The 27,740-nt window shown below is 49.0% G+C and overlaps 1 protein-coding gene and 1 pseudogene across 4 annotated transcripts in view; both read right to left on the bottom strand.

Moving 5' to 3' along the window:
- Window positions 1–1,479: 1,479 nt before the first annotated feature.
- On the bottom strand, window positions 1,480–20,352 carry LOC136363783 (uncharacterized; annotated as a pseudogene).
- The window catches only part of HDAC4 (histone deacetylase 4), a 175,613-nt gene continuing 166,684 nt past the window's right edge, over window positions 18,812–27,740 (bottom strand). For all 4 annotated transcript variants that reach the window (XM_066322354.1, XM_066322357.1, XM_066322356.1 and 1 more), the window contains exons 25-27: window positions 25,869–25,953; window positions 24,693–24,834; window positions 18,812–24,241 (exon numbers count right to left, since the gene is read on the bottom strand). In XM_066322354.1, coding sequence (XP_066178451.1) covers window positions 24,202–24,241; window positions 24,693–24,834; window positions 25,869–25,953 — 267 coding nt within the window. In that variant the 3' untranslated portion in view covers window positions 18,812–24,201. The remainder of the gene's footprint in view (window positions 24,242–24,692; window positions 24,835–25,868; window positions 25,954–27,740) is intronic.

Below are 27,740 nucleotides of genomic sequence, written 5' to 3'. Positions count from 1 at the left end.
GACCCAAACCACAGAAAAAGGCGAACACCACAGACTGAGTCCCTGGCAGAGAAACTGTGGCTGGAATCCCTGGAAGTGTCCCAGGCCAGGTCAGATGGGCCTTGGAACACCCTGGGATAGTGAAAGGTGTCCCTGCCCTTTCATTTCCTTTTTATTTCCTTTCCCTGTTGCATGGGAAGGGGCAGGGGGTGGGATGAGGTGATCTTCAACCACCCTTCCAACCCAAGCCATTCCATGGTTCAATGATTCCATTATTGCCAGCCTTTTGCCCGTGTTTTAACGGAATAATCCCAGGTTTTTCAGCTGCATCTTGATGCTCTTTGTGCTCTTGATGCCATTCCCCTCGCCTTTGTAGTCTCGGGATTTGTTTGGAGCGTGGTAAAGTGCACTCAGCCCTTTTATGATTTCCTGTCCTGCTTCAGAGCCCTGCACTGAAAGACTTTAGTTGCCTCCTAAATCTTTTTCCAGAACTCTCCTGTCACTTTAAATATGGGCCAGCATTTTGTTAGCTTCAAGACTTTGAAATAATATCAAAGTAAACCTCAAAGGAAAATAACGCAGTAAAGTGGAAGGTTGGGGCTTAATTCATATTTAAATAAAGATCCTTCACTTCAGCTTGGGTTACTGTGTAAAATGACTGGGAGCAAATGGAGCTTTTAAAGGCCTTATTCCCCCCAGGGGTGCATTTTAAAATGATCAGGGAGCGTACCAGGCCCAGGAATGAAATTGCCTTCCCAGGAAAAATTCCCTACCACTGGGAAGAAACTTCCTTGAAGTTCTCCAGAACCAAGATGGACATTTTTCCTCCCTCCCCTCCCTCGCTGTGACCCAGGACAACGTTTGTGAGTGGTGGGAAGGCAGACAGGATCACTGCCAAAGCCTTTGGAGAAGGACACCAAGGAGCTCAGGATTGATTTGCATGTCAAAGCATGGCGCTTTTTTCTCCTTTTCTTTTCATTTTTCTGGGCTAACCACACATAATAACAGGAGACTGCTGCCCTTTCCCCCTCCCAAAACGTTGGTTTTCGGGAGAGAAGGGAGGACCTGAGGGCTGGTTTCCAACAAGCCCCAGCACCTGACAGGGATTTGTCCAAGTGTCAGAATTCCAAGATGCCTGCCCAGCACAGGTACCTTCCCAGGGAGCAGCCAGGCACTCAGCTCCGATGGACTTTATCTGGGGATCTCCTTTGGAATTCTCCTTTAAGCTCCACATCCTGCGGCAGCGCAGAGCGGGAGCGGTGACGGATTTAGCCTTCCACATCCCCTCTGCCTTTATTCCCTATTTCCTACTCCAGCCCCAGGAGCAGTGGGCGGGAGGGACAGCTTTTGCTAACGCCAGCAAACTCCAGATCTGCCAAAACCCTGAACAAAGGCTGTGAGAAAAATATTTCTGCAGGAAGCATTCGCTGAAACATGATTCATTTCTCCAAGATAAGTCGTATCTGCCCCGGCCAACACTTACACAAAGGTTCTCCTCCCTCATCCCTGCTCCAGCCTGGATGATGGATATGGCCTGAGGATGTGCTTCCAGTTGAGGGCTGTGAATCTGCTCCCATGCCAGAGCAGTTTGAGGCTGGGGATGTGCGTGGCTCCCTCTGGATTTCTCTCCCTGTCACCGGTGTGTTCTTCCTGCTCCACGCTCCGGAAGGCGGCCGTCCCCATTCCCAGCTTCATGCCACCACTTCCAGCATCATTGTTTTCCAGCCGGTTGTGACATCCTCTGCCTGGTGGCCGTGGCTTTTTCACCAGCTCCTGGAGACAATGGGCTCCACGGGTCATTTGCAGTTCATCACGTCTTTGGAGCTGTCCAGGCACTTAGTTGGGAAAAAAAAAAAAAAAATCCATTCCTGCTTCACACATGGCTGGGAGATCCATAATGGAATTTCCTAACATTCCTTATTGCAGAAAGCCTCTTTCAAGAGGGGCCCTGCCAGACCGTGGCTTGCTTTCCCAAATTAGTGATTGGGTGAGAACTCGGTAGGAACTGGGCGAGGCACGAGCTGACGTGGCCTGGTGATGGGTGGGACAGCAGCTCACGGTGGGAAATGTCCATCCAAACATCAGGCAGGGCAGTTCTGGTGGGGTGATGGACCCAAAATGCTGGGCAGGGACCTCCATGGCCACAGTTCCTCTCACCAAGAAATCATGGAATGGTTTGGGTTGGAAGTGACCCTTGCGGTCATCTCGTCCCACCCCCTGCCATGGGCAGAGACACCTTCCACTGTCCCAGGTTGCTCCAAGTCCTGTCTAACCTGGCCTTGGACACTTCCAGGAATCCAGGGGCAGGCACAGGGACATGCCTGGGACACCACACCACGTTCCAAAGCTGGCAGAGTCCCCCCATGGGACCAGACACACACCTGCCACACCCGGGGTGAGCCACACACAAGGCCAACCTTGGCTGCCCTTTGGATCCATCTAAGGTGGTCTCCTGGTGCCTCGTGGCATCCGACGCCCCCCAGGTGGGATTCTGTCAATTGAATTTTCCTATCCTTTTTCTTTTTTTCCCCGGGATACAGGAAGTCAGGGGAGCTGGCTGGAGCATGAACACGTTCCCAAGAGTTATTCCCTGGGTCACTCTCACTGCAGGCATCGTCATCACCATCAGTGACATCCAAGCATCCTCTGGGGATGTGTGCCACCATCACCTCTGGGGACACTGGGACAGCTGGTAGTCCGTGGGCTCCTCCTGCCACAGTTTGGGCTTGTGCTTCATTTGCCAGTTGCCACCACAGAACATCCTGGTCTGAGGAGACAGCGCTGCTTGGACCAGGTAAAGGCCAACAGAAAAACTAATATCCATCAAATCTCCAGCCCCAACCTTCTCACGTAAAGGCTGAGGTGAGGTGGTGTTTGTCCCTCCTGGACTCACACCCCCCCACCCAAAAAAAAGGAAGCAGGAGTGTGAAGGAAGAGAGAGGTAGAGAGGAAGAAGAGGATTAGCATCAAGTACAACAGGAAAGAAGGCAAAGACCTGCCTCTTCCAGACCACACATGCAGACCTCAGGGTGGAGATGGACCAGTCATTTTCCATGTATCCACGTGTCAGGAGATCATTTCTTTCCTGGTGAACTCTGCTGCTCTGCACTGGGATTTCAACAGTGCCTTGCTCAGCCCGTGTTTGTTAGCACCGCATTAGGATAGTGTTAAATCAAAAACAACATTTTTGTTATAAACACAGCAGGAGCGCTGTGTTGGTGAGAAGGGATTTTATATTATTAGAAGCTGCTCTTGCCTGCTAGAAATTCACAAAATCACAGCACAGTTCAGGTGGGGAGGGACATCAAACTCATCTCACTCCGCCCCCTGCCATGGGCAGGGACACCTTCCACTATCCCATTGGTGCTTCAAGCTCCAATGTCCAACCTGGCCTTGGGCACTGCCAGGGATCCAGGGACAGCTTCCCTGGCCAAACCTCTCAACGTTCCTCAAAATGTCCATCAGATCTGCAGAGCTTTGGCTCCACACACTCCACGACCCTCTGGGATGAGCAGAACACAAAGACAAAAGCTCAGATCTGAGTGGTGGCTGCAGGACACGGCCCCAGCCCTTTCAGGGGCAGGGTGGGCACATCCAGCCCCAGCAGGGGCTGGGAACAGCCACCTCTGGCACAGCTTTGTGATCAGATCTCAGCCCCCTGAACCTCATGCTGTGACATGTTTATACAACCAGACCCTTTCCCCTTCATTAGCACTGAGGTCGGAGGGAAGTCAAAGGTCAGGCTCCAGCCCATGATTCCACTTCCAAACAAAACCTCCGCCTCCTCCACCTTCCTCCTCTTCCTCATAAATTTTCATTTAGTACCACCAAGATGACTCCCCCCTAGTTCACATTCTCTTTAGCAAGAGGGATGTTTCATTCCCCAAAATTAGCTCCTTCTTAGCCTCAGTCCCAAGATTTTTGGGAAGCTTGGCCAGGATCCTGCCCCACGCCTCAACTTACCAGTGCTAGAAAAATAAAGGTGGCAGAGATGGGAAAGCCCCAGTTGTCTCTTGGTCCCACTGCCTAGTTTTAATGCCTCTGCCACCTGTGTTCCCAGGGCCTGTTTGACGTGCCAGGGGCTGGAAAGTGCAAAACCAAACCCCACTGCCCAAAACACATGTGCTTGCGTTGCTTTGGAAGGAAAACAAGGGGGGAAAAAAAGCAGGAGATGCAGCTGGCTTCCAGGCTGCCTGCCTGCACTTGTGCACGCCCTAGAAAAGGGCAACCCAAACTGCACGAGACAAAGTGCAAGGCATCATCTGGGTTCCTCCTTGTCCTGGACTCCTTTGTTTCTGTGGACATCTCTGAGACTACCAAAAAACTCAGCCCTAAACACTGTTTTACTGATCCAGAATCTCTTACAGAACTTTTCCAGCAGTTGTTCTCAGGTCTCTGCCCTCCTCTTTCCAGGGAAGTTTCAGCACTCAGCTGGCGTGGGGAAAGAATTTGGTGATTTAGATAACCTTAGAACAGGTTTAGAGATTCGGCTGCTCAAATCCCACTGGGTGATTTCTGAGCTGTGAGGTTCATGTTCAAGTTCAGGTTGGAATGGGGCTTGGAGCACCCTGGGACAGTAGAAGGTGTCCCTGCCCATGGCAAGAGGTGGAATGAGATGGGCTTTAAGGTCCCCTCCAAGCCAAGCCCAAACCATTCTGTGATCTTACCACGTCACCTCGGCCGGGGAACAAACTGTTGCTTTGTCTCTGCTTTTCCTTCCCTCTTGGATTGCTGTCAAGGAAACTTTCCTCCCTCGCTGGGTCGTCCCCAGCTCCCCATCCCAGCTCAGCATGGAGGACAGTGCCTGGGGGCTGGTGCCATCGTGTGGATACAGCTGCAATGAAGAGGAGAAGAAGGAGGAGAGGTGGGAGGCAGAACGCTGGGAAAAGGACAAATCTGGCATTGTCCAAGCCCAGATCTAAACCAGGTTCTCTCCCAGAGATACCAATGGGTTTAGGTGCCGCTTGCTCCAGCAGGTGAATAAATAAATCAGTGAAAGGATGCACCACCTGCAATGTTTCTACCCTGTGACATCTCCTGGTGCCACAGCAGATCCCCGGAGGGCATTTTCCCTAAGGAAAACAGCAGTGGCTGAGATTTAGATCCCTGCTGAAGGCCCAGGAGCTGAAACCGCTGTACCTTACTCTGCTTTCCTGCTGGAAACAGGTCTGGAACACGACCCGTGCGTGTGTCATCCACTCCAGGATCTCCGTGACTGTCTGGTCGACCAACACGAACACACTCTTGAACCTGGAGGAGAATCAAGCTGTGGATTTTGGCCACTGGAGGGGGGTGGGTTCTGCACTCTGAGCTTGCATCCTGTCCTGGAAGTCACGGAGTCCTCAGCCTCCAACTCTCTTGCAAAACTTGAGGAGCAATCCCAGCCCAGGATAAAAATAAAGGGTCCACGGGGCCCTGCCACTCTGGGGTCAGCTGACACAGTGGATGTGCAGTCAGGCCCCCTCATGTCGTTTTTCCACTGCCTTTTACAGCCGGCAGCTGAAGCAGAGCCAAATGACAGGCAGGGGGAAGAACAGATCAGGAGCCTGGGGTTTCCTTTGGACAGTTAAAATCCCAAATCAAGCCCTGCTGGCTGGGGTGTTCCCATTATGCTGCAGAGTGGAGTACTGAAATCCAGTGGGCTCCTTCCAAAACCCCATCAGATGTGATGGAGAGCAACCTGCCCCTACTCCTTCAGACACATGGATGTGAGGATGTGCTTGGTCCCACAGGAAGGGCAGGAATTCCCTGGGGTCCGAGTACTGCTCAGCCTCCCTCCCTCTGACCCCTGCACCTCCCACATGCACTCCAGGCCTGTCCACCTCTCTCATGTTTTTGGCTCCCCCCACCCAATTCCCACTGCCAAGGTCTTTGCAGAGCAACTTGGCAGAGTGATTTCCCTTCCAAGTCCTGCTGGCTCTGCCAGGGTGGCTCTGGATCTTGGCTCTGAAAGAGGCACAAGGGATGTACCAGGTGGTCAGGGCTCAACCACGAGCCCTCAGTGGCCCTGTGCTGGCTGTCACGGGGCTGGAGCACCTGTAGGTGCAGGTGGAATCCTCTGGATCTTGGGTGATCCATCAGGGCACATCCATTCTCAGCAAGCTGGCGCCCTGTCCCAGCCAAGTTTAGCAGCATCTGCATCCAAAATCCGTGAATGACCCAGTCCCATAGTGCTGCTTCAAATTAAATGGTTCCCATTGTTATTTGGGAAATGTATGAATTTTTCCCATCTGACTTTGACCCATAAAATGAACATCCCTCAGAACCGAGAGGTTATTGCCAGCGACGATGTGTTTTCATTTCTGGCCTTTAAGCACAAGTCATGGCTTGCCAAGACTTTTTAGGAGGTTAAAACTCAAGACCTGGACTCAGCAAAGCACTTGCAGCACATGCCAAATAGGAATTAGGTGCACACTTGTCTCTGAGCGCATGTTACAGGCCTGTGCTGGATGGAGATGTTTGACCAAATTTGTGCCAAAAAATCATCTTCATCAAAAATCACCTCTACTCTTTGATCCTGTCCTCGGCGTTACTCAAGTACAGGTGAAATTTGGCTTGCAGATGTGCAGCTCCTGCATTGCAGGGAGCAGCTCATTATTCAGGGAATGCTGCCTGGGGATTCAGGAAGATGAGAAAAGCCTGGGGATGTAGAGGTGAGCGGTTCTTTTTTAAAAGCCTGCTTTTGAAATCATGGCAAATTGCAGAAATTTCATGGAATGTTTAACAACAGCAAAATCAGGCCAAAAATTAAGAAGGCATACTTGAAGTGCTTCTAAATGAAAATTCTGGTTTAAAAAGAAATTTTACAAGATAAACCACTTTTCAAGTAAAATATTTAATTTCAGGCTGACTGAAATACCTCTTTACAGACAATGTACCTTCTTTCTCTCCTTTTTTTTTTTTTTTTTTTTTTTTTTTCCGATTTTTGGTTTGCCAGAAACTTCCATCATTTCATTCTTCACCCCAAATCATTATTTCAAGTTTTTGGAGGTTTGCTTTGCTAGAAAAGTCAAGGCTTGTGTATCTAAGCACACCCTGAGAATTGAAAACAGAGCTGGATAAATGAAGAGGGAATACAAAATTCCAGCTCTCAAGTTTGTGTTTAAGAACTTGCCAGTCATCCAGGAGGAATTCAAGATACCACAGGTATCAAAAGACATGGGAATCTGTACTCCAGTTCCAGGAAAGACACATTTCATCATCACAAGGAAAAATACCGGATGGCAGCCAGCCCCCTCCAAGATTTCAGCATTCCTACCTGCACTGCTAAATCCCCAAATCCAGCCTTTTCTGCAGCGTGCCTTTTATCTCAGCAGCACTGCCCTCAAACACAGATCCCAGAGGAAACGCAATGCTGGATTTCAGGGGAATTAAAAGTAAAGCTTTTAGCTCAGCTAGGCAAGGGTCAAACAAATCTGTTTGGTGAACCTCCCCATCAGATCTGTCTCATTCTCTCTCTCCTGCCCCATCTCTGAAAGTGTCCAGGGCCAGGTTGGACAGAGCAACCTGGACTAGTGAAAGGTGTCCCTGCCCACCTGAGCTGGGCTTTAAGGTCCCTTCCAAACCAAACCATTTGGGATTCGATGCACAGAGCTCCCATGAGCAAAGCAACTGGAGCTCTTCCACCCAGACAGCTCTTACAGAACAAGGTGACTGGCAGCCGGGGGAAAAATGCTCAAAATCACTTCTTTTTTTGATCCTTAAGATTATTTTTTAATGCTGAAAGCAGTTAAAACCAGGGAGGTTTTAATGGGGAGTTGAAAGCAGCAGTGGGGTGTGTCACTCGGGGTTTGTTCCCACTGTCAAATGGTGAAACCCTCCTGTTATTGAAGATGTCAAAAGCCTGTGAACCCAACAAACAAAGCCCAAAGTTCCCAACATCCGACCACAGCGACACATTGATGCACACCAGGAAAAGGGCTGCAACCACAGAACAAGCAAACTTCCCTGGAAAGGGCTCTGCCAAATTTAAGGGGAGAAGAGGTTACGAGCTTTTTGTGGGAAATGCTGCTAAGAGGGAAGGATAAAAGAGACCAAGAACAAAAAAATAAAGAGGAAGAAAGAGCAGAAGGAGAAAAGACTGGGATAGGGCTGTGCCAGTCAGGAGGGATTTGGCCGGATGATGGTTTTACTGCACTGAAATGTGGAAGACACACTTTGATTAATTCTAGGAGACTACCCCAAAGTCATCCTCGCAACTCCCTGAACGCTAATTACGGAGGAGAGGCAGGCAGTGACTCATGCTGGAAACTTCCCAGCTTCTAGAGGGAGAAAAGAGAAAAGAAGAGAAGAGAAGAGGGGAAAAAAAAAAAAAAAAAAAGGAATCTCAGTTCTCAAGCAAACACGAAGGCCTCCGGCCCCGTGCCGGGAGAAAGGTTGGGCACAGTGTGGTGGCAGGGAAGTGGACTTGGATGGAGTGATTCCCCAGGAGGGCTGGCCGAGGGGCTGTCCCCAAGGAGGATGAGGACAATGGGGAGGATGAGGGTGACAGCTGTGGGTGCCTCTCCTGGGCTGGGCTTGTCCCAGCAGAGGCTTGTGCAGGCAGGACAGCTGTTTTCCCATCCCTGGAGGCAGGGGACTGCCGCCCAGCAGAGATGCCCGAGGGAACACACCAGAAAAAGCTGCTGTCAGCTGGTGGAACATTTGGGCAGGAGCTGTGGGATCATTACTCTGTGTCTCTCCACCAGCACGTGAACCAGCTGAAGTGTCGGGACCACAGTCTGGCTCTTAGATGAAGCCCCCAGCTCCGGGGTGCCTCAAATCCAGGTCTGCTGGAACACCGAGGGAAAAACAAAGTCAGAGGCCCCACATCGAGTCTCAGGTGTCCTGCTCCCTTCCCTCTGCCCGAGGAGTGCTTACCAAGGAGGGGACACAGGCACAGAGATGTCTGCTCAGCAAGGATCGGCGCCAGCTCTGAGAGAACCTCTTGGGATCACAGCAGAGGAACTGAGGGGGTCCTTGTCTGATATTTATTATCTCAGCTCCCTTCTCATCCTCTCGTTTTCAGCGCTCCGGGTAGCTGACAGCACCAGGAACTGAGGCCAGAGCATCAGATTAACAACATCTTTCTTCTCCAGGTTCCTGGCCACATGTTGCAGTCGGCTCAGCCCGGGAACAGAACCCACACCCGAAACCTCACGGGCTCGAGGCAGAGGAGAGGGAGATGGGGTCAAAAAGATCAATGCCCTGTGGCTGTTTTGGTTTAGTTTCTCTCTTCAGGGAGAGAAGTACTTTAAAAAAAAAAAATTCTATTTTTTTTAAAGAAAGGAAGGTGCAGGGTGTGACCCTCATCCCCACCACCCTGGCCCAGCTGGGGGTGTGTCACACGGGCTCAGGTCTCTCTGGCCCTAAGCAGGAACCCATCCCTGCCCTTCAGATGGCATCAGTGATGAATAAAAAGCCGCTTCCCTGCACCACACAGCTCCTCTGCCTCCCTGCCTCCACTACTGGCTCTGTAACCACTAGAGGGGAGTGGAAGGTAGTGAGTTGAGGAGATGGTTGTGTCCTCCTGGGAAGCACAATGCTGGTGGACTGGGAGCTTCCATGGCTCTGGGCGTCCACCACACCCAAAATTCACAGTATCCACCTGAGAAGGTTTTCCCCATAACCCTGTGGCATTAGCAGGATGCTGAAGCAACCTTCAGCATGGGGGAGCCTCATGGGGTGTGAAAACAGTTGTCCAGATCCTTCAGGCAAGAAGAAAGGACCACAGGCCCAGGAGAGGATGGGTCTTTCCCCCAGCAGGGAGAGGAGGCCATCCTTCATCAGGAGATGCAGGAGGCCATCTCCAGCTTTTTCAGCCTCTTAGCTCAGCTTTTCCCAGTGATATCCAATGGCACCAGCCTCCACAGAGCTCACTGTGGTAAATCTTGACTTCTTCAGGGTCCCGGGTTTTCATGGTCCCTCATCAGAGCGGGCAGAAAGCCACGGGGTCACTCAACAACTCCTCTGATCATGGGATTCACCAAGCGAGGTTTTACCCAGTGTACTCCCTCAGGCAGAGCTCGGGCTCCTGGTCCTGTTGGCATCATAGAAATTAATCAATAAAAGGGTTCAAATGAAGCCTAAATAAAAGGTTCGTGCTGATTAGAGCAAATTTCCTCGTGGAGGAAATACAGAGAAAAAGCTGAAGACTTTTTTTTTTTTTTTTTTTTTTCTTTCTTTCCGTCTGGAAGCCCTTGAAGTGCTTTTTATTTTTGCTCTCCAAATAATCTAGTGTGTGTCTCAGTGTGTCCAAGCCAGCCTGAGCACAAGTCACCAGGAAATGCTGGGGGTGGTGGAGATGTACATTATGTACAAGGAATTTAGTGCCAGGCCTGGGACACCAGGAATAGCTCTGGTTTTGCCATTGGGAAAACCTACATTTTACATTTTACTGCCCTGAGTCCCCAGCCCATAATGAGGCCATTGTTAAAGAACTACAATATTAACACATAAACCAAATTTAACAGTTCCCCTTGCAGAAATGTCGTGGGGAGGGAGAGTTATCCCATTCATCTGGCATTTTTTGCAGAAATGGGAGATGTGGGGGCTTCTCCCAGGAGTAGCTTTTTTTGTCCACTGAGGAACAGGTCAATATTTTGCCTGTGTCCATCCATCCATGCATCCATTCCAGGCTGGATGGGGCCTGGACCACCCTGGGATAGTGGAAGGTGGCAGGGGATGGAACTGGATGAGCTTTAAGGTCCCTTTCAAGCCAAACCATTCTGGGATTCTGTGATCCCCCCCGAGGTCACTGCAACATTTCATTTATGACCTCCTCCCTGCTCCCAAACGCAAACGGCTCGGTTTATCTCCCGAGGGCCAGGGGCTGGGCTGTGTCCTGAGCAGACAGCTCTCCCTTTTATCTCTCCCCGATCTGTCCGAGCAGCTCTGGAGTCCATCAGCCCCGTGCTGTGATATCATCCCTTGGCACAGCCCCTGCCTGCCTTCCCGCTGCCAGGATGGATGCTGTGAACACTCACAAGGAATTGCTCCTCTCCCCAGGGGAAAGCGCTGCTTTTCCCCCCCTCCCCTCCGGAGAAAACAGCCCATCCTTCACCTTCATCCTGCCGAGCTCATCCCTCTTCCTTCAAGGCTCACACAGGGAGGGAGTGTAGGACATGGAAGCTGAGGGGAAAGCAGGAGGAAGGCTGGGGATAGAGAACCACGCCGTGGGTTTTTCCAGGATGACCTCGGTGACTAGGGAAAACAAACAGACACAGGGAGGAAGGAGCCAGCTGCATTCTGTGCCTGCCACTCGACTTTTAGGGTGGGTTTTATTGTTTTTTGGTTTTTGGGGGTTTTTTTTTGTTGGTGGTGGTGGGTTTTTTTTTTAATCTTTTATTTAGCTCTGCTGGCTGAAAAGGCTTTCCCTTGATGTGTCATGAGTTGTGCAGAGCACAGAGGCAGCCAACACCCAGCTGGGACTGAGCCCAGCCTGGCAGCCTGGGGCTGGGTACTTCAGCAAAAGTGATTTTGGGGATTGTATCTGTCTGCTGGTTTCCTTGTCCCTGCCACCAGGATAATTCCTGAGCACATTCCCTGTTCATCCTGCTCAACAAGGGCACCAGAAGATCGAATTTCTGAACATCTCATCTATTAGGCCAGGCTGCTCCAAGCCCCATCCAGCCTGTCCTCGAACACTTCCGGGGATCCAGGGGGCAGCCACAGCTCCTTGGAGTTTCCAGCCCTTCCAACCCTTCCCATGCAACAGGGAAAGGAAATAAAACCCACCCCAAACCTCTGAGCACCGTAAGGATTTTATTATAAACCAACCTCTGGGAGCATTTTGGGAGCCAGGATGATTAACATTCCTTAATGAGGAGGGCAGGGGTGCTCAGGGGCTGGGGGAGGGCAGGCACAGCACCCTCCTGAGGGTCCCACCTTCCCACCTGATCCCCCCATTGCCATCTGGCAGATTTACTGGCCCCGCCAATGTGGCTCCCACTGATGTAATGAGGAATCGCAAGCTGGGCTGTTATTTCCTCGTGAATTTCACTTCCCTGCTGGAAAAGTTCAGGGCTGGTCACGTTTTATACCTATTTATGCATATAAAAATGTATATATCTATAAACATATATATATATATATATATAGTTCTTCTTTCCAGGTGATTTCCACCTTTCCCCACCTAAAGATTCATTCACCCTCATCTTCCCTCCTCAGCAGGTTTTGCACTGTTGGCCTGAGTTTGGGTTAAAGAAAATAATCCAAGGGCCAAAGCCCACATCCATCCCCTCTGGGGTGGGGATGCTGCACGGTGCTGCTCTCCGTGCCACAGGAGCACTGAGCCTGTCCCCAGCCCGCTTTCAGCCAGGAAATGTTGATTTAATCAAGCTCAGTCTCAGTTTAAGGGGCTGGGAAGGGAAAGGTGGGTGGCTGGGACTTCAAAGAGCCCCGTCCCTCCTCCCACCCCTCCACAGGGTCACAGTCAGACAGGGGCATCCCCCAGCATCCTGAATCCCTGCCTGCCGAGCCCCTCAGCTCTCTGCACCCACCTCAAACCCTCCTCCCCTGGACGTGGCCAAGCTGCCCTGCTCCAGCAAGAGGCCACCAGGCCTCTTCTTTCAGGGCAGCAAAGCTTCAAATGTGCTTCTAGGTGAATTTTGTAAGGAGTGAAATGTTTCTAGGTGAATTTTGCAATGAGTAAAAGCTCCTGGCATGGCTGCTCTTGAAGGGCTCTCTTCTCTAGAGCTCTGTCAGGAGTCAGGGGTTGCTGGCACTACCTCTGCTGCCTGAAGGCTTTGGGATGCAAATTCCAGGCACAGATGACTGAGGAACGTGCCATCCCCACTGATTTGGGGTTTCCTGGATCCTTTCCATGGGTCACCCCATTTCATAGCTAAGAATTCCTGCTCGGCATGGAATGCAGTCAGGATCTAGGAGGAGGTGAACCCCATGCACATGTGAAGGGGGCGTCCCAGGGTGCAGGGAGGCCTAGAGGGGCTCCATGTAGCTCACGGAAACAGAGCTCATGGAAAATTTTGGATATAATCCTCCCGGGTTTCCTCTTCCCTGCTCAGGATTAACCACAGCTGCCCGCTGGGAGGAGGCACCCTTCACCCAGGGGATTTTCCCATTTCCATCATGAAGGGAAGGGAAGGATTTGCTGTAATCAAGGCACTCCATCCCCTTCACGAGATAACTGCTTTTAAGATCTTAGAATCCCAGAATGGTTTGAGTTGGAAAGGGTTTGGGTTGGAAGTTTTAGGGTTTTAGGGTTGGAAGTTTTAAGGTTGGAACCTTAAAACCCATCTCATTCCACCCCCTGCCAGTGGCGGGGACACCTCCCACTATCCCAGGTTGTTCCCAGCCCCATTCAACTTGGCCTGGAACACTTCCAGGGATGGGGAAAATAATCCTGCTGGAGCCTTTGCCTTCCCAAATCACATCCCTGAAGTAGCCACACACCTTCTCATCAGAGGCTGCCTCTCTAAGGTGCTTTTCCCCCACGATTTCAGCGTTTTACGGCCAGCGTTCCTCATTTTCCACGTCATTAATCTCCACAGGCCCCGGCTCCAAGCAGCCATGAAGCCAAACACTGCCAGACAGTTTCCAAGTAAAATCCAAGTTGTCTGGAAAAGAAGAAAATCCAGCTAAAAGTTGGGAAAGCACTTGAGCCTCAAATTGGCTCTCCCCAGCCACCCAGCAGGACAAGTGTGATGCTGTTCAGCAAACAGATGGATTTGGTGACAGCCAGGGCATCTTTTCCCACTCCATTTGACTTTTCCAGCAACCAGCCAAAATAGGCATTCTTTGGAGCTCACAGATTTAATTGCGCCCAAGGGGGGGAAAAAATCCACCCAACCCAAAGCAAAACCGGGAGATTATATCTAAGTTTCTTTAGAAAGGTGTTGCTTTGAGAGCTGCTCCTGAGCACTGCCAGCCAATGAATTTTTCAGAGCATTTTCGCTGTGAATTCTTGTTTCCTCATTTTGGAAGTTGGCCTGCTGGGATTCCTCAACTCCCCGAAGATGAGGATGACACAGGTAAAATCTCTTTCAGGTAGAGCAAGGTGAGGAGAAGAAATCTGTCCTACGGGGACAAGGAGGAAGAGCAAAAACTCACCTTGAAGTCTCCAGAAATCCCTTTAATCCTCCTGCAGGCTGTCCACATGGCTCAGCTCTGCTCAGGAGGACCAGAGAACCCCGAGAATGGGATTCCCCTCAGTCCCTTGGGGAAGGCTTGGGTTGGATATTAGGGGAATTTTCATCCCTGAAAGGGAGGTCAGGTGTTGGCACAGCTGCCCAGGGAAACAGCTGTTGAGTCCCCATCCCACGAGGAATTTAAAAGCCGTGTGGATGTGGCACGTGGGGACACGGGTCAGTAGTGGGATTGGGATTGGCAGTGCTGGGGGAATGGCTGGACTCTGTGGTCTCAGAGGGCTTTTCCAACCAAAGTGATCCCATGATAAATCCAAGGCACTGCATTTTTCTGACTGAGGGCATGTTGGGAGCTGCCAAACTCTGTGCTTTGGTGTCACTTCCCTGCCTCCAGACAAAGTTCCAACGTGGCTCTGCACCAGGAAGGATTGGCTGAGCAGCCCAGCAGCATGGGCATGGTGAGCCAGGAGCCTTGGGACCGAGGGCACCATCCAGCTGTCTCCCAGAGGGGACCCTGATGGAATCTGCAGAGGTTTTCCTGCCCTGCTTGGATTCCTCTTCCCTCCATCCCCCTCCAAGCCTCTCCACAGCAGAGCTGGGAAGCAGCCCTGGATACTCAAGTCCTCAGTCCTGCCTTTCTCACCTCACAAAGGGAACCGAGAGGAATTGTTTGGGAATAATAGCGCAAATCAAATTTCCCGTCGCAGATAAAGGGGAGAGAGGTCAAATATGAGAAGGCTTTAGATGAAAGAGGAATTAGCCTGCAGCCCGCCCGGAATAACTCAATTCCAGTCTCGTTTTCAGCATTCCCAGGATCTGGCACAGCACAGGCCCCTGCTGAAGCCCAGCAGATAAACCTGGCCAAGGCAATTTGTTATTCCAAACGTGGAGCTGCTTCACCAGCCACAGGCTAAGCATCTCCTGTCCCCTACAACGAGGCAAAGCATCCCAGCGAGTCAGGGATCAGCATCCATCAGGCCAGGGGGAGCCTGAGCAGCTCCCAGGGGCTGTGCAAATATGTTCCTCAGCCTCCTCCTCCCGAGCTGCATCCCGCCGAGGTGGGCTTGGGCACCTCTGACCATCCCTAAAAACAGCTGTGGGATGCGACCCCCAGCCTTGGCAGGCTTCCCATGGGCTCGGGATGTTACCAGCGAGGATTCTCCCCCGTCTCCGCTTCAGCTTCCCTCCTTTCCAGAGCCAGAGGTCTCTCCGCCTTTCCCAAAGCTTGATTTCACCCCTTTTGGTCCCGGTTTCCCTCCTGCTGGAGCGCAGCACAGAAGGATTTGGGAGCAGCGCTGCCAGGGCCGGGCTGGGCTCGGGGACCCTCAGCAGAGCCTGGACCTCCTCCTGGAGAAATGGGCTCCAGGAATTCCCCTCACTCCCCAGCCAGTCCAAAGGTGGCTGTAAGCCAGCTCTGGCCGCATTATCCATGGGGATTGGAGCAGGAAGATGGCAGGAATTGCTCTCTGCTAGTGGGGAAGGAGGGGGGACTGGTATTTATTTTTTTTTTTTCCCCTTTCAAACTCAAACACGTAATTGAAGAGTGAAATTCTGAAAGCCTGCTCAACGACTTTGGGTATTTAATCGCCTTTAAAGCCCAGGAATTGCTCCCCATTCCCTTCCCGATTTAATGGGAAACAGGTTTCTTGTTCCTGCAGGCGCTCTGAAGCTGTTAACCATTGGCTAATTGTGCCTTGATAAAGCACAAATGGCCAAATGCACAGTTCTGTCTGCACCCTCATCCTTCTAAATACAGAAAAAACCTTTTCTTTCCTTTCCTTTCCTCTTTTCTTTTCTTTTCTTTTCTTTTCTTTTCTTTTCTTTTCTTTTCTTTTCTTTTCTTTTCTTTTCTTTTCTTTTGTTTTCTTTTATTTTATTTTCTTTTCTTTTATTTTCTTTTATTTTATTTTATTTTCTTTTCTTTTCTTTTTTCTCTTCTTTTCTTTTCTTTTCTTTTCTTTTCTTTTCTTTTCTTTTCTTTTCTTTTCTTTTCTTTTCTTTTCTTTTCTTTTCTTTTCTTTTCTCTTTTCTTTTCTTTTCTTTTCTTTTCTTTTCTTTTCTTTTCTCTTTTCTTTTTTCTTTTCTTTTTTCTTTTCTTTTCTTTTCTTGTCCCTGGCCATGGCAGAGGGCTGGAACAAGATGATTTTTAAAGTTCCTTTACGTGATTCCATGATTCCAAACCTTCCCCCCTTGGGACAGGGGAATGAATTAATATTAAAATAGATTAAAAAGACTCAAAAGGGCCTGTAATAAATCAGATAAAGAGCACCTGTCTGTGGCCAGTGCTCTGGCTGTGCGATCCAATCTACACAGGAAATGTTCTCCCCACTTCTGCTGGGCAGCAGCGAGATTTCAGGGTGGTTTTGTGTCAACCCCAAACATTTCCTTCTGCCACTGAACCATTTCATTTGCTGTAAACCTGGGCAGAGGTCTGCTTTTCCCTCCTGGGTATCCATCCAGAAGACACCTGGCCCCTCTCTGTGTCCCCCAGCCAGGAGTCCTTTCCCTCAGAGCCTGTAATTAGGTTGGGATTTGCTCTGCTCCTGCTGAAGCCTTCCATTAGCACAGCCATGGAATGGGAATATATTCCCCCATCCTCAGCAGGAACTGGCTTTGCCAGCTCGTGCTGCTGGGGAAAAGGCAGACTGTGCCTCCCCCACAGCCCGGGGAGCTGGGGTTTTTGCCACAATTCTTAAAATACATCCTCTGTTGGTCTCTGAGCAGCCCTGCTGAGGAGCCCTGGTTTTCCAGGCAAGTCCAGCCCCTCCATGTCCCTCTTCCCATGAACTTTCTCCTGCCTCAGCCCGGCTTCAGCCTTTTCTCCCATACGCACGCAGAAAGGTCCTAAATTCCTGGATGGGAGTGACCCTGTTATTGCACCTTTCCATCAATGATCACAGTGTGAACAGCATGAAACACCTCTTGGCCTCTCACTGCCAGGGACTCCCAGTTTCTCTGACATCCCCTGGAATTTCACCCACACATTATTTCCCCCAGCATTTTCTCTATCCCAGGGCAACTTTGCAGGGTACACCAACACATCACATCCAGGCAGGGACAACAAATGAGTTTTCCAGGTCCCTGAGAGAGCTTCAGAGAATTCCCGAAGAGATCAATCCAACCCGAGGAAAAAGCTTCTACTCCACATCCAAATCCCATCATAAATCCAGGACATTTTGCTGGCACACACTGAACCCCTGCTCCCTGTGTGCTCAGGTTGTACATTTAATACTGGGCCCTTTTCTTCCCCCTGCAGTGCTCCCACTGTCACAGACATTCACCTAAAGCACAAAGCCTTACCCTGGTGCCCAGAGGGAGAAACTGCCTCTTCCTCCCTTAAAAATATAAGGAAAACAAGTGAAATTAAGAAAATCCAACGCAGCGAGAGTCCTGGGAAGGGTGTGCCAGCACCCCTCACACCCAGCCATGGGCACACATCGCAGGAGCCACCTCAAAATCCTGTTGGATCCCATCCATTGCAGCACAGCATCATTTTCTTTGGGATTAACAGACTTCTGGCTGTAAAAGTTCCCGTGGCTAAAGCAGCGGGTGCCAGAGCACTGAGCTCAACCATCCCCTTAGGTTTAGTCCCTCTGCCCACGGTGAGCTCAGAGCATTCCAGGTGAGTTGATGCCCGGCACAGGGACTGGGATCATGTCTGAAACATCCCCCACCCCTCAAAACAAAGCCTCTGCCTCAGCTGGATCACCCAGCACTGGGATTTCACCCCCAGAAATAAGCTCCCTCAGCTCCTGGGAGCTGTAGGTGCCATCCCAGCCAAGCAGGAATCCCCAGATCCTGGTCCTAAGACAATCACCAGACCCACAATCTGCACACAAATACAGGCTCCAGGGAGACTTTAGAGATCGTTCTGGGCCTAAAGGGGCTCCAGGAGAGCTGGAGAGGAGCTTGGGACAAGGGATGGAGGGACAGGACACAGGGAATGGCTTCCCACTGCCAGAGGCCAGGGATGGATGGGATATTGGGCAGGAATTGTTCCCTGTGAAGGTGGGCAGGCCCTGGCACAGGGTGCCCAGAGCAGCTGTGGCTGCCCCTGGATCCCTGGAAGTGCCCAAGGCCAGGCTGGACACTGAGGCTTGGAGCAGCCTGGGACAGTGGAAGGTGTCCCTGCCCATGGCAGGGGGTGGAATGAGGGAACCTCCCGGATCCTTACAACCCAAATCATTCCAGGGTTCCCATGAATCATGCTGATGCAGCAGGGGATTTTTCACTGCTGAGGGAATCATAAGGATCCCAAGTTTTCCCTGTGACCTCTCCCCTGCCCCTTCCATGAGGAGCCTTTGGTCCTGCTGCTCCCAGGGAGTCACTGAAGGAGTCCAGAACTGACACGTGGCCTCCTCCCCTGTGACCACAGGACAATTCCAAGTGACAATCATGGAGCAGATGGATTTTGGATGCTTCGGGGGGCTCCAGAGACAAGCAGGAAGCCAACTGGAGGGAAAACACATATGAAAAGGACCATGAAAGTTGTAAAGGTGGAGCTGCTTCATCTGGAAACGTAATTGTTTTCTTGCAGGCACTTGTCAACGTGCACCTGGGAGCCACAAGCAAACTGGGAAACTCCAGGAAGTTTTCCATGAACACTCCAACATAGACATGGGTCCATTTTGCCCAAAAATCCACTTGGGCACCAAGACCCCCTTCCACAATACACCAAGAACCCAGTAGATGAAACATCCCATCCCAGCAAAGGAAGGAAAGAAGATCAGCAGCAGAAACCTGGGTGATACTATAATTAACTTTTTTCTTTTATTTACACCACAAGAATAACAAGTTGTCATAATGTGGTACAAAATACTGGACTCCTAATAAAGTTGAAATTGAAGTCGGTACTGTCAGAGAAAGACACCATTGGCCAGTAAAAAGAAAAAAGAAAAAAAAGAAGAAGAAAAAGAAAATAAAGAGAAAACAAAAAAAAAAAAACAGAATAAAAATAAAATAAAAACAAAGCAAGAAAAAAACAAGAATGAGAAAAATATTCCAATTCCACCAATTTAAAAGAAAGGACCATCAGAAAATTGAGCACAAAGAATGCTACCATCACTGAAAGTAGGGTCCATACAGGAAGAGTGAAATTGTGTCTAAATTACAGCGTAAACCGGTAGCTGCTACCAATGGTGACGTCATACTGAGCATGTATAAGTATAAAGTAGAATATAATATAGTTACAACTTTTTGATACTACATATCTGTAATAAGCTCTCGGGTGAATAATGTTTCAACCCCTTCCCCCCTCCCCACCCCCACTTTTATATATATATTATATATATAAGTTTGTCATCCTCATAAATTGGAAAATAGCGCCTCCACTATGGAGCACAGAAAAAGTGTTAATTTATTTTCTTTCAATAGGATACTTTTTTTCTTTTTCATCATCAATATCAAAGACAAAGTGAAGATGAGCTGAGAACAAGCCCAACTTCATGACAATGAAGAAACACATTTTGCCTTTTGCTGTAAAGTCTCATTTTTAAACCACAGTGTTGCACAGTACACGACTGCTTAAAGTGAAACTGAGCAATAATACATCATGTAAAAGTAATTTCTTAAAAAAGTTAACGCAGCTGTGCTGAAGAGTTAACTCTTTAAAGTCCTCCTCATCCATCCATCCATCCATCCATCCGGCTCCTCGGAATGAACGACTCCACGTGTTGACACAAGGGTTGCATCCAACCTCCCCACCCAGCCTTTGAGAAATCAAAGCAAAAACACCAACCCAAGGGAAAATAATAATAATAACAATAATAATAATGACACAGGCAGTTTACTTGGTGTGTTCGGCGTAGTTTCCCTAAAAACACTGTTTCCACATAAATACAATAAACTCTATTATTGGTTAAGTCACAAGTGCTAGATAAACGTCTTCAGGGTTTTTTTTTCTTAAAATGAGAAATGTTTAAGTAGTCCTTTTTGTTTTTTTATTTATTTACTCTTTTTAACAATAAAAACCACCATTTCTTCTTATTAAGTTCAGTAAGACTCAAAAAAAAAAAAAAAAATAAAATCCCACTCTCCTTCCTTGGTGTGTAGCTGTGTGGGTGAGTGAGTGCATGTGACAACAACATCCCAACCTTTATTCTCCACAAATGCCACGAGAGGAAAAAAAACCCCAATATAAAAACAAAACAAAAAACCAACTAAAAGAAACCCCAAACCACCTCTTTTTTTTTGTTTGTTTGTTTTTTTTCTTTTTATCATTTTCAAAGCTGCCAAGTTTGGCGTGCAAAATCTGTATACAATATAAAGACATGCCAACCTTACAGACCATGCAACCTCAAGGTGTAGGAAACTTAAAAAAATATATTCATATATATTTATATATATATTTATATATATCAATGCCCGTAAAAGAAGGTGGGCCCAAAAAAGTTTACAAAAGGAAGAATGGAATGAATACATGACTGTGACTAATTAAAAAAAAAAAAGGAATGTTTTGTATTGAAAGTAAAAAAAAACCAAAAAAACACCCCCAAAAAAACCCAACCAACCAAAAAAACCCCAATGGTTACTTGTGTACTGCAAACTGGGCCTCACTTTACCGTAAAGAGGATGGAAAGATGTTTCTTTTCTTCCCAAGCAGGTACAAAGGATGCCCTGGGCAGCACGTGCTGGGATGCTGGAGCATCCCGGGCTCCCACCCCGCCGGCACAGCCGCCCTATGGCAAAGCCATCTGAAATGAAGAAGCTTAATGGCTCAAAAAGCTGAAAAATCCCCCTGGAGAGCCTCAAAACGAGGACTCCCTGCCCCCTCTCTCCGTGCCTGCAGCGGCCCCGGAAAGCATCCCCGGGGAAGAGCATCCCCAGGGAAGGTCACAGCCCAGGGAAGAGCGTTCCCAGGGAAAAGGGGGATGCTGCAAAACAAATCCACATCACCGGGAGTTTGGAGACGAGCTCTGTCGTCTCGGGAAAAATCTTCCCGTCCCGGCAAAAAGCTGAGGGAAAGGAAGGAAGGAAGGAAGGAAAGAAGGAAGAAAGGTGGCATCCCGACAAGCTCCTCCGGATTTTCCAAAGGAACCGACTCAGCACAGTCAGCCAGCGGCTCCCGGGAACGCAAAAAGGAAGGAAAAAGCTTTGCCACGGTCAGGAGGAGAAATGTCAAAAACCTTTCGGGGAAGAGCTGACAACACAAAGGGAGGTGTAAACATGGGCACTGCCCACGGCATAGGGAGCAAAATCCCACGTCAGTCACCAAATTCAGCAGCCAGATGGACTTGAGATCACAGCAGCAGCGTAGTTGGATGGAAGAAAACCCCAAACCACAACATCCCCGGGTACACAGCGCCCTCATATTGGGGGCATTTTTGGGATATGCCGAGGACGGGCCTTGCCAATGGGGCTTTTTGGGGTCTTAGGATGTACTTGGGTTTGCACAACTCAAATACTGTAGTGTCTGGTTTTGAAACTGCAGTAGAAATTGAGGAAGGAAACAAAAGCCTCCAGCGTGGGGTCGCGTTCCCGATTCCTCCCGCGAGCGAGTCCTGAACGGAATGAAAGCGGCCGCTTCGAGAACTGGAAAGAAGAGAAGTTACTGGAAGCAACCCTGCCAGTCACCATGGGAACGGAATAAAAGATGGAAGGGCGGTTAAGGAGAAGCTGCACTGGGATGAGGGATGTGCTGTCCTGCACTGCTGGAGGAAGGCACCCAGGGAGCACCGCCTCCACAGATGTTCTGCTCTCCGTGGCAGGGCTTGCGGCCTCTCCCAACTGGCACTCCCGGGAGGCAACGACCTCCTCGGGATGGGGGGCGGAAAAAAAGCCTCCAAAAATCCCTCCCAGGGCTGGGAAGAAGAAGAAGAAGAAGACGAAGAAAAAGAAGAAGAAGAAGCAGAGGAAGAAGAGAGGAGAAAAAGACAGAGAGAGGAGGTGGGGAGTTAGCGGGCGCGTCCGGCAGAGAGAAAATGCTGGCGGTCCCGGAATGTCCAAGGAGCCTTCCCGAGGGCAGGCAGCGCCAGGAGCCACAGGCTGGACAAAAGCATCGCCCACTGAATGCTATCAGGTATGAAAATTCCTTATTTTCTTTACATAGCTACTACAAGAGAGCTGAAGAAATATACAGTCGGCGGAATCGGTACAACAAAAGAGCCCATCGCAGTCCCTCATCCACCTCCTCCTCGGTAAAACACGCCCTTTCCCAGAAAAAAAAAACTCTGTTGATCTGCCCACAGTTCCTTACACCTGCAGAAAGCTGCTCACTGTACAAAAGAGTTGAGAAAAAGGAGAGAAAACCATACAGAAAGTAATTTTAAAAATCTTAAAAGAAAAAAAAAAAAAAAAAAGAAAGGAAAATCCATGTGTTATAAACAAGGAAAGAGGGAGGAAGAAAGGTTTAGATGCTATTGCCGTTCAGAAAGGAAACCTGTCAAATGGAAAAGAAATGTCAGAGTCACACAAACAAGGCTTCTGGAGGGTTTTGGGAAATATCCATATAAAAATTAACAGCAAATTCAGCGTCTTTGCTATAAAAAACTTTTTTTCTTGTTTTTGTTAGAAAAGGATCACAACTAAAAACCTTAAATTAAAATACAAATGTTTAGGGTAGTTGCCCAGTGGCTAAAGTGTTGGCTTTCTGAAAAACTTCCCAATCTGTCACCTGAAATGTCCTCGAGTTACAACCTGGATCCTTTTCCAAAAGCACCTTTGATGTTCCAATTCCCAAATCTGTCCCTAGGGAGCTTCCAATGGCTACTGTTAGAGTATGCATTTATTACATATATTTTTTTTCTTTTTTCTATAAATGCATCATAAATATTTTTTTCAATAATTCATAGGAATCCGGTTTCTAAGCTTGGAATACATTTGGAATATACATTATACACATATATATATTTATACCTAACAATTTAAGCAATATCTCATGCTAGTTGCTTTTAATAAAAAGCATTCCAGTCTTAAAACCTGCATTTGTGTCTAATACATGCTTCGACAACCAAATTGATAAGTTCAATTACTAGATAATGTAGAAGAGAGAGAAAACATTTGAAAATTGGTTGTTAAAAATGGCTGAATTTCAAAGACCCAACAGTATTTGCCACTTTTTTGGCAACTACCTTAATTTTTTTCCTTTTTTTTTTTTCCTTTTTCCTTTTTTTTTTTTTTTTTTTTTTTTGTCTGAAACAGCAATGAAAGAAAACAAAACAAATCCAAACTTGTCAACAGTTTTTGGAGACACTCTGTTCAGCTGATGCCTGCTTCCCACCATCATGCCAGCACAAGCCAAAAAGTCTTCCTTCCTGATGGCAGTCCTTGGCTTTCCCAATCAGAGGAAAAATATTCAGGAACTGCTGTGTTCTTTGTGTTGTTTTTGTTTTGTTTTGTGGTTTTTTTGTGTGTGTCTGTGTGTGTTTTGTTTTTTTTATTAATTTTTTACTTAAGGCATTGTTCCTCAAACTTCAGAAAATCCAGCTGCACCAAATCCATCAATTAAAAAAAAGGCACAAACTCATCTTCAGATGGCTTTGGAGACAATAAAGCTGACTCCATCTGGGCTACCATTCCCCCCCTTCTGCTTCCCTTTCCTTTAGGTGTCAGATGAGTCCCTCGTTCCCTATCCCTCCCCGTTAAAAATTCAGCATCATCTCCCAACGTTCCCGTTCTGACAAGAGCTGACGTTGACTCACAGGCAGGCAAGAGCTATTTCCAAATATCCAAGAAATGAAAGTACACGATGGGTTGAGTGGTTCAAGCGGAGATTGCTCAGTTGTGGGTAATCAACTTTGTAAGCACCAGTTTTATGTTAAGGTTTGTTTGATTTGTGTCGTTGAATCTTTGATTTCCTTATTATTCTCATGTTTTGTTTTTGTTCTTTTGTTTGGCAACTCTGCCAAAGACTTCCTGGGCGTCGTTCCTCTTTCCGCTCGCGGTGAGGACCAGAGGAAGAGTGCCCAACGTGTCAGTCCTTTGCTGCTCTTCACCAGCGGTTTGTTTTCGGCAAAAAGAGACTCAAAGATGCGGAGAGATTTGGTATTTTTTTGTGTCGCTTGCTTTGCTTTACACCTGGCTGTCCTTCCGTGTTCAGGAAACAACCGCGACAGGACGCAGGAGTAACAAGAGAAAGCTTCTTGGCAGAGCTTCAAGACGAAGACAAACAGACAGGAGAACTCCAGCTTGAAGGTGAGTGCTACAGGGGAGGCTCCTCTTCCATGGGTTCGTCCTCAGGTCTGAGGGATTGTGCAGCAGGCAGGGTGGGAGAGGAAAGGGAGAGAGAAAGACAGTTGGGCATGACTTAGTTGGACAATTCATGGTGCCAAGTCTCACTCTTTATGTCCCCATCACCTTCCCACCCAGCCAGCTGGGATCACCTGGAATTAAACTTGCCACCAAGAAGGGTTTTTGGACAATCTCACTTGGGCAACGTTAACATTTTTCCCCAGCAAAATAAATTCCTTTCTGTGTCCCAAAACCATGCTCGGAGCAGAAGGCTCAGGCACAGGGTGCATGCACAGAGCTTACAGCTCTGCTGCTCTCCTGCAGCCCGAGAGGTTTTTTGGGAACCCACAGAGGACTGAGGATGTGGGGAAGGCAGCAGCAGTGGCTGAAAGGAGAGGGTTAACCTGGAAGGCTGCTCCTCCTGCCCGGGCAGACCTGGAAATGTGAAGGGAAAGCACTGACCTCTTCTCTGCCGGCTTCACGCCCACCGACAGCGATGCCATGGCCGTCACTGTCTCTGCCTCCTCGTTCTCACACTTCTGGGCCTCCACCAGGGAATATCCCACCGTGGAGGCGAAACGCTGGAGGGAATGCCAGTACTTGCCTGGGGGAGAGGTGACAACAGGGCCATCAGGGCACCATTCCAGCTCCTGCTTTCCCAGACTTGACTGCCAGCTTGGAACTGCTCAGGTACCACTTATCTGATCCATACTCTCACTTCAATAATTCCTTTTCCACTTCAAATCCCTCAGAAACTTCTAGACCTAAGGACAAATGCATCTGGAAATGTCTCTCTACCAAAAAATGCAGGAGACGGAAGGATGCAGTCCAGGCCCGGATCCAGCTGCTGACTCCCACGTGCTTTCAGTGGGCAAATCCCTGAAGACTAAAGAAATCTAAGGTCTATTTGGAGCCATTAAAGTTGGAAAAGACCCCCAGGATCACCAAGTCCAAGCTTCAACCTCCAGTGTATTTTTTATGTTGGCTGTTGGACACCCTTTTGCATTGGGAAGAGCACAAGGAAGGCTGCAGAGGAAAGGATTTCCAAGAATTTCTCCAGGCAAGATTCAACGCAATGATTTTAAACTTCTTAACTAAATAAACCTAAAATACCAACAGCTGCCAGTAAAAGTCACAGAACATCCTTGTAAGGGACCTAGAGGGATCATCAAGTCCAACTCCTGGCCCTCCACGGGACATCCCAAGAATCCCACCCTGTGCCTGAGAGCCTGCTTCACTTCCACGCCTATCTGCTCCTAATTAATGGGTGCCACAACACCCAAAAAGACTTGCCTTATTCAGAGATACTTAATTGCTTTTGAAGAAGTAAGAGCCCCCTCTAATGGCAGGACAGTCTGTCCCTTACAGAGATTTTAGAGCTTTTAATTATTGCTGGGTTAACAGCTGGACTGGATCATCTTGAAGGTCTTTTCCAACCTAAGTCGTGCTCTGATCCTGCAATTCCCCCTAAAGGGCTAAAGCCTTGTTGGGCATGGCTCCATCCAGAGTAACAGGAGTTTGTGGCTGCACAAAAACTCAGTTCAGGGTGCAGGAAACTGGGAAATGGGAGCATGGAGCTGGCAGAAGCCCAAGGTGTGTCCCCTAGGAAACCAGCTGGGTCGGTGGGGCTGCACTCACTGTGGATCTCGATGACTTTCTCCATGGAATGCACTGCATTAGCATTTGCTCTCTGCTGGAAAACCTTCTCTGGAAGAGGATCAAGCTGGAGAGAGAAAAAGAAACACCAAAGGAATGTTACCATTGAACTCCAGAATGGTTTTGGTGTGGAGGGACATTAAAGCTCATCCCATTCCATCCCATGTCACAGGCAGGGACACCTCCCACTAGTCAGTTCTGCAGGGGGAACATGCCTGTGCCATCCCAGGGAAAGGCCTGACAGCAGTGCTGGAGGAATGTTTTAGGATTTCTTTTAGAAAAACCCAAAAAAGGAGACACCTCTGCCCTTCCAGGCTCTCCACTAATGAATGAATTAATCCCGAACCTCCAAGGTGGGCTGTCCAAAACAAGAGATGTCCACTGCTGTTAACCGTGCCGAAAACAGCACTGAAGGCTCAACCAGGGATGTTCCCCAGCAAAGGACAGCCAGAGTTTAGTAGTTAAAAATATCTGTGGCAAAGTTTAACTTCTCAAAGGCGAGAGAAGCTGCAGCAAAGACTGCTCTTATGAGCACATGGTAGCCATTCCAAAGGTACTTCACAGGATGCCGCATTCCAGATTCAGTAATTACGGATTGCACTTTTTATTAATTCTCCACTTTAAAAATAGTTCTGCCCCAAACTGGTTTCTGTATGACATTAAGTGAAGGCAAAAGCAATTCCTGGATAAGTCTCTGAGCAAGAGCTTTCCAAGGCCTCTTGGCCGACGTTGGGACAAAGTACGTTCCTGATTCCAGAGCTCACCTCTCCTCCTGAAATAACACTCACAAACAGCCTCAGCCTATGCAAAAGGGAGCAAAAAACCCTGGGCATGAGGCACCTGGTTGTCATCACCTTCTTGTCTGAAGGGCAGAGGCTGGTGATGCCCATGATGGACTGAGCAGCTCTGCAGGGTAACGGGAGAGGAACGGTGGCTAACAGGTCTAGTCTGCCATCAGCAGATCTCGGAATCATGGAATGCTGGAGGATGAGGAGATCTTAGAACTCATCTCATTCCACCTCCTGCTATGGGCAGGGACACCTTCCACCATCCCAGGCTGCTCCAAGCCCCATCCAGCCTGGCCTTGGATACTTCCAGGGATCCAAGGGCAGCCACAGCTTCGCTGGGCACCTTTCCACCCGCCTAGGGAACAATTCCTTCCCAATATCCCATCTAACCCTGCCCTCTGTGTTTAGGATGGATTAAAACCATTCCCCCTTTTCCTGTCCCATCAGGACCTTGTCCAAAGGTCCTGTTCAGCTCTCTTGGAGCTGCTTTAGGCACTGGAAGACTTCTCTCTGGAGCCTTCTCCAGGCTGATTAACCCAAACTCTCTCAGATTGTATCAAAGTCTCTTTCTGCACCAAAACCACCTCTGATTTCCACTGAAGCCCCGTCAGCTTTGCACAGCTCTGCCACCACAGCAGTGCAGGCCCATTCCCCAGCCCCGAGCCCCTCCCCCAGTGCAGTAATCAGCAGCACAGCCCCAGCTCTGGTTTAATTTCCTGGCCACTTGGGAAGGAGCTGGCTCCTGCGCTTGCCCCATGCTTCTCCCGACACGGGAGTTTTGATCTCTGCCGGTGGACGCCGACACTCGGGGGACTGGCACCATTCCCCTCATTTCCTACCAGCCCCAGTGGAGCTCCAGGATGGTTCCTGAGCCAGTCCAGCTCCCTGCAGCACGCCCTGGCCACAGCTGCCTGTCCATGTGTGTGCAGGCAGGATCCTCCGACACGCTGTAGATCAAACTGCATCAAAGGGCCGCGGCGCAGAGCTGCAGCCGTTCCCCCTGACCCCCTTGCCTTCAAAAGGTTTGAGGAAAGACCTGGATAAAACAAGTGTTTCCTGCTTTCTG

This window comes from Sylvia atricapilla, chromosome 7 (genome assembly GCF_009819655.1).
Source record: "Sylvia atricapilla isolate bSylAtr1 chromosome 7, bSylAtr1.pri, whole genome shotgun sequence".
Classification (NCBI taxonomy): Eukaryota; Metazoa; Chordata; class Aves; order Passeriformes; family Sylviidae; genus Sylvia; species Sylvia atricapilla.
The sequence above is the reverse complement of the archived record's forward strand: the minus strand, read 5'-3'. Positions and strand labels throughout refer to the sequence as shown.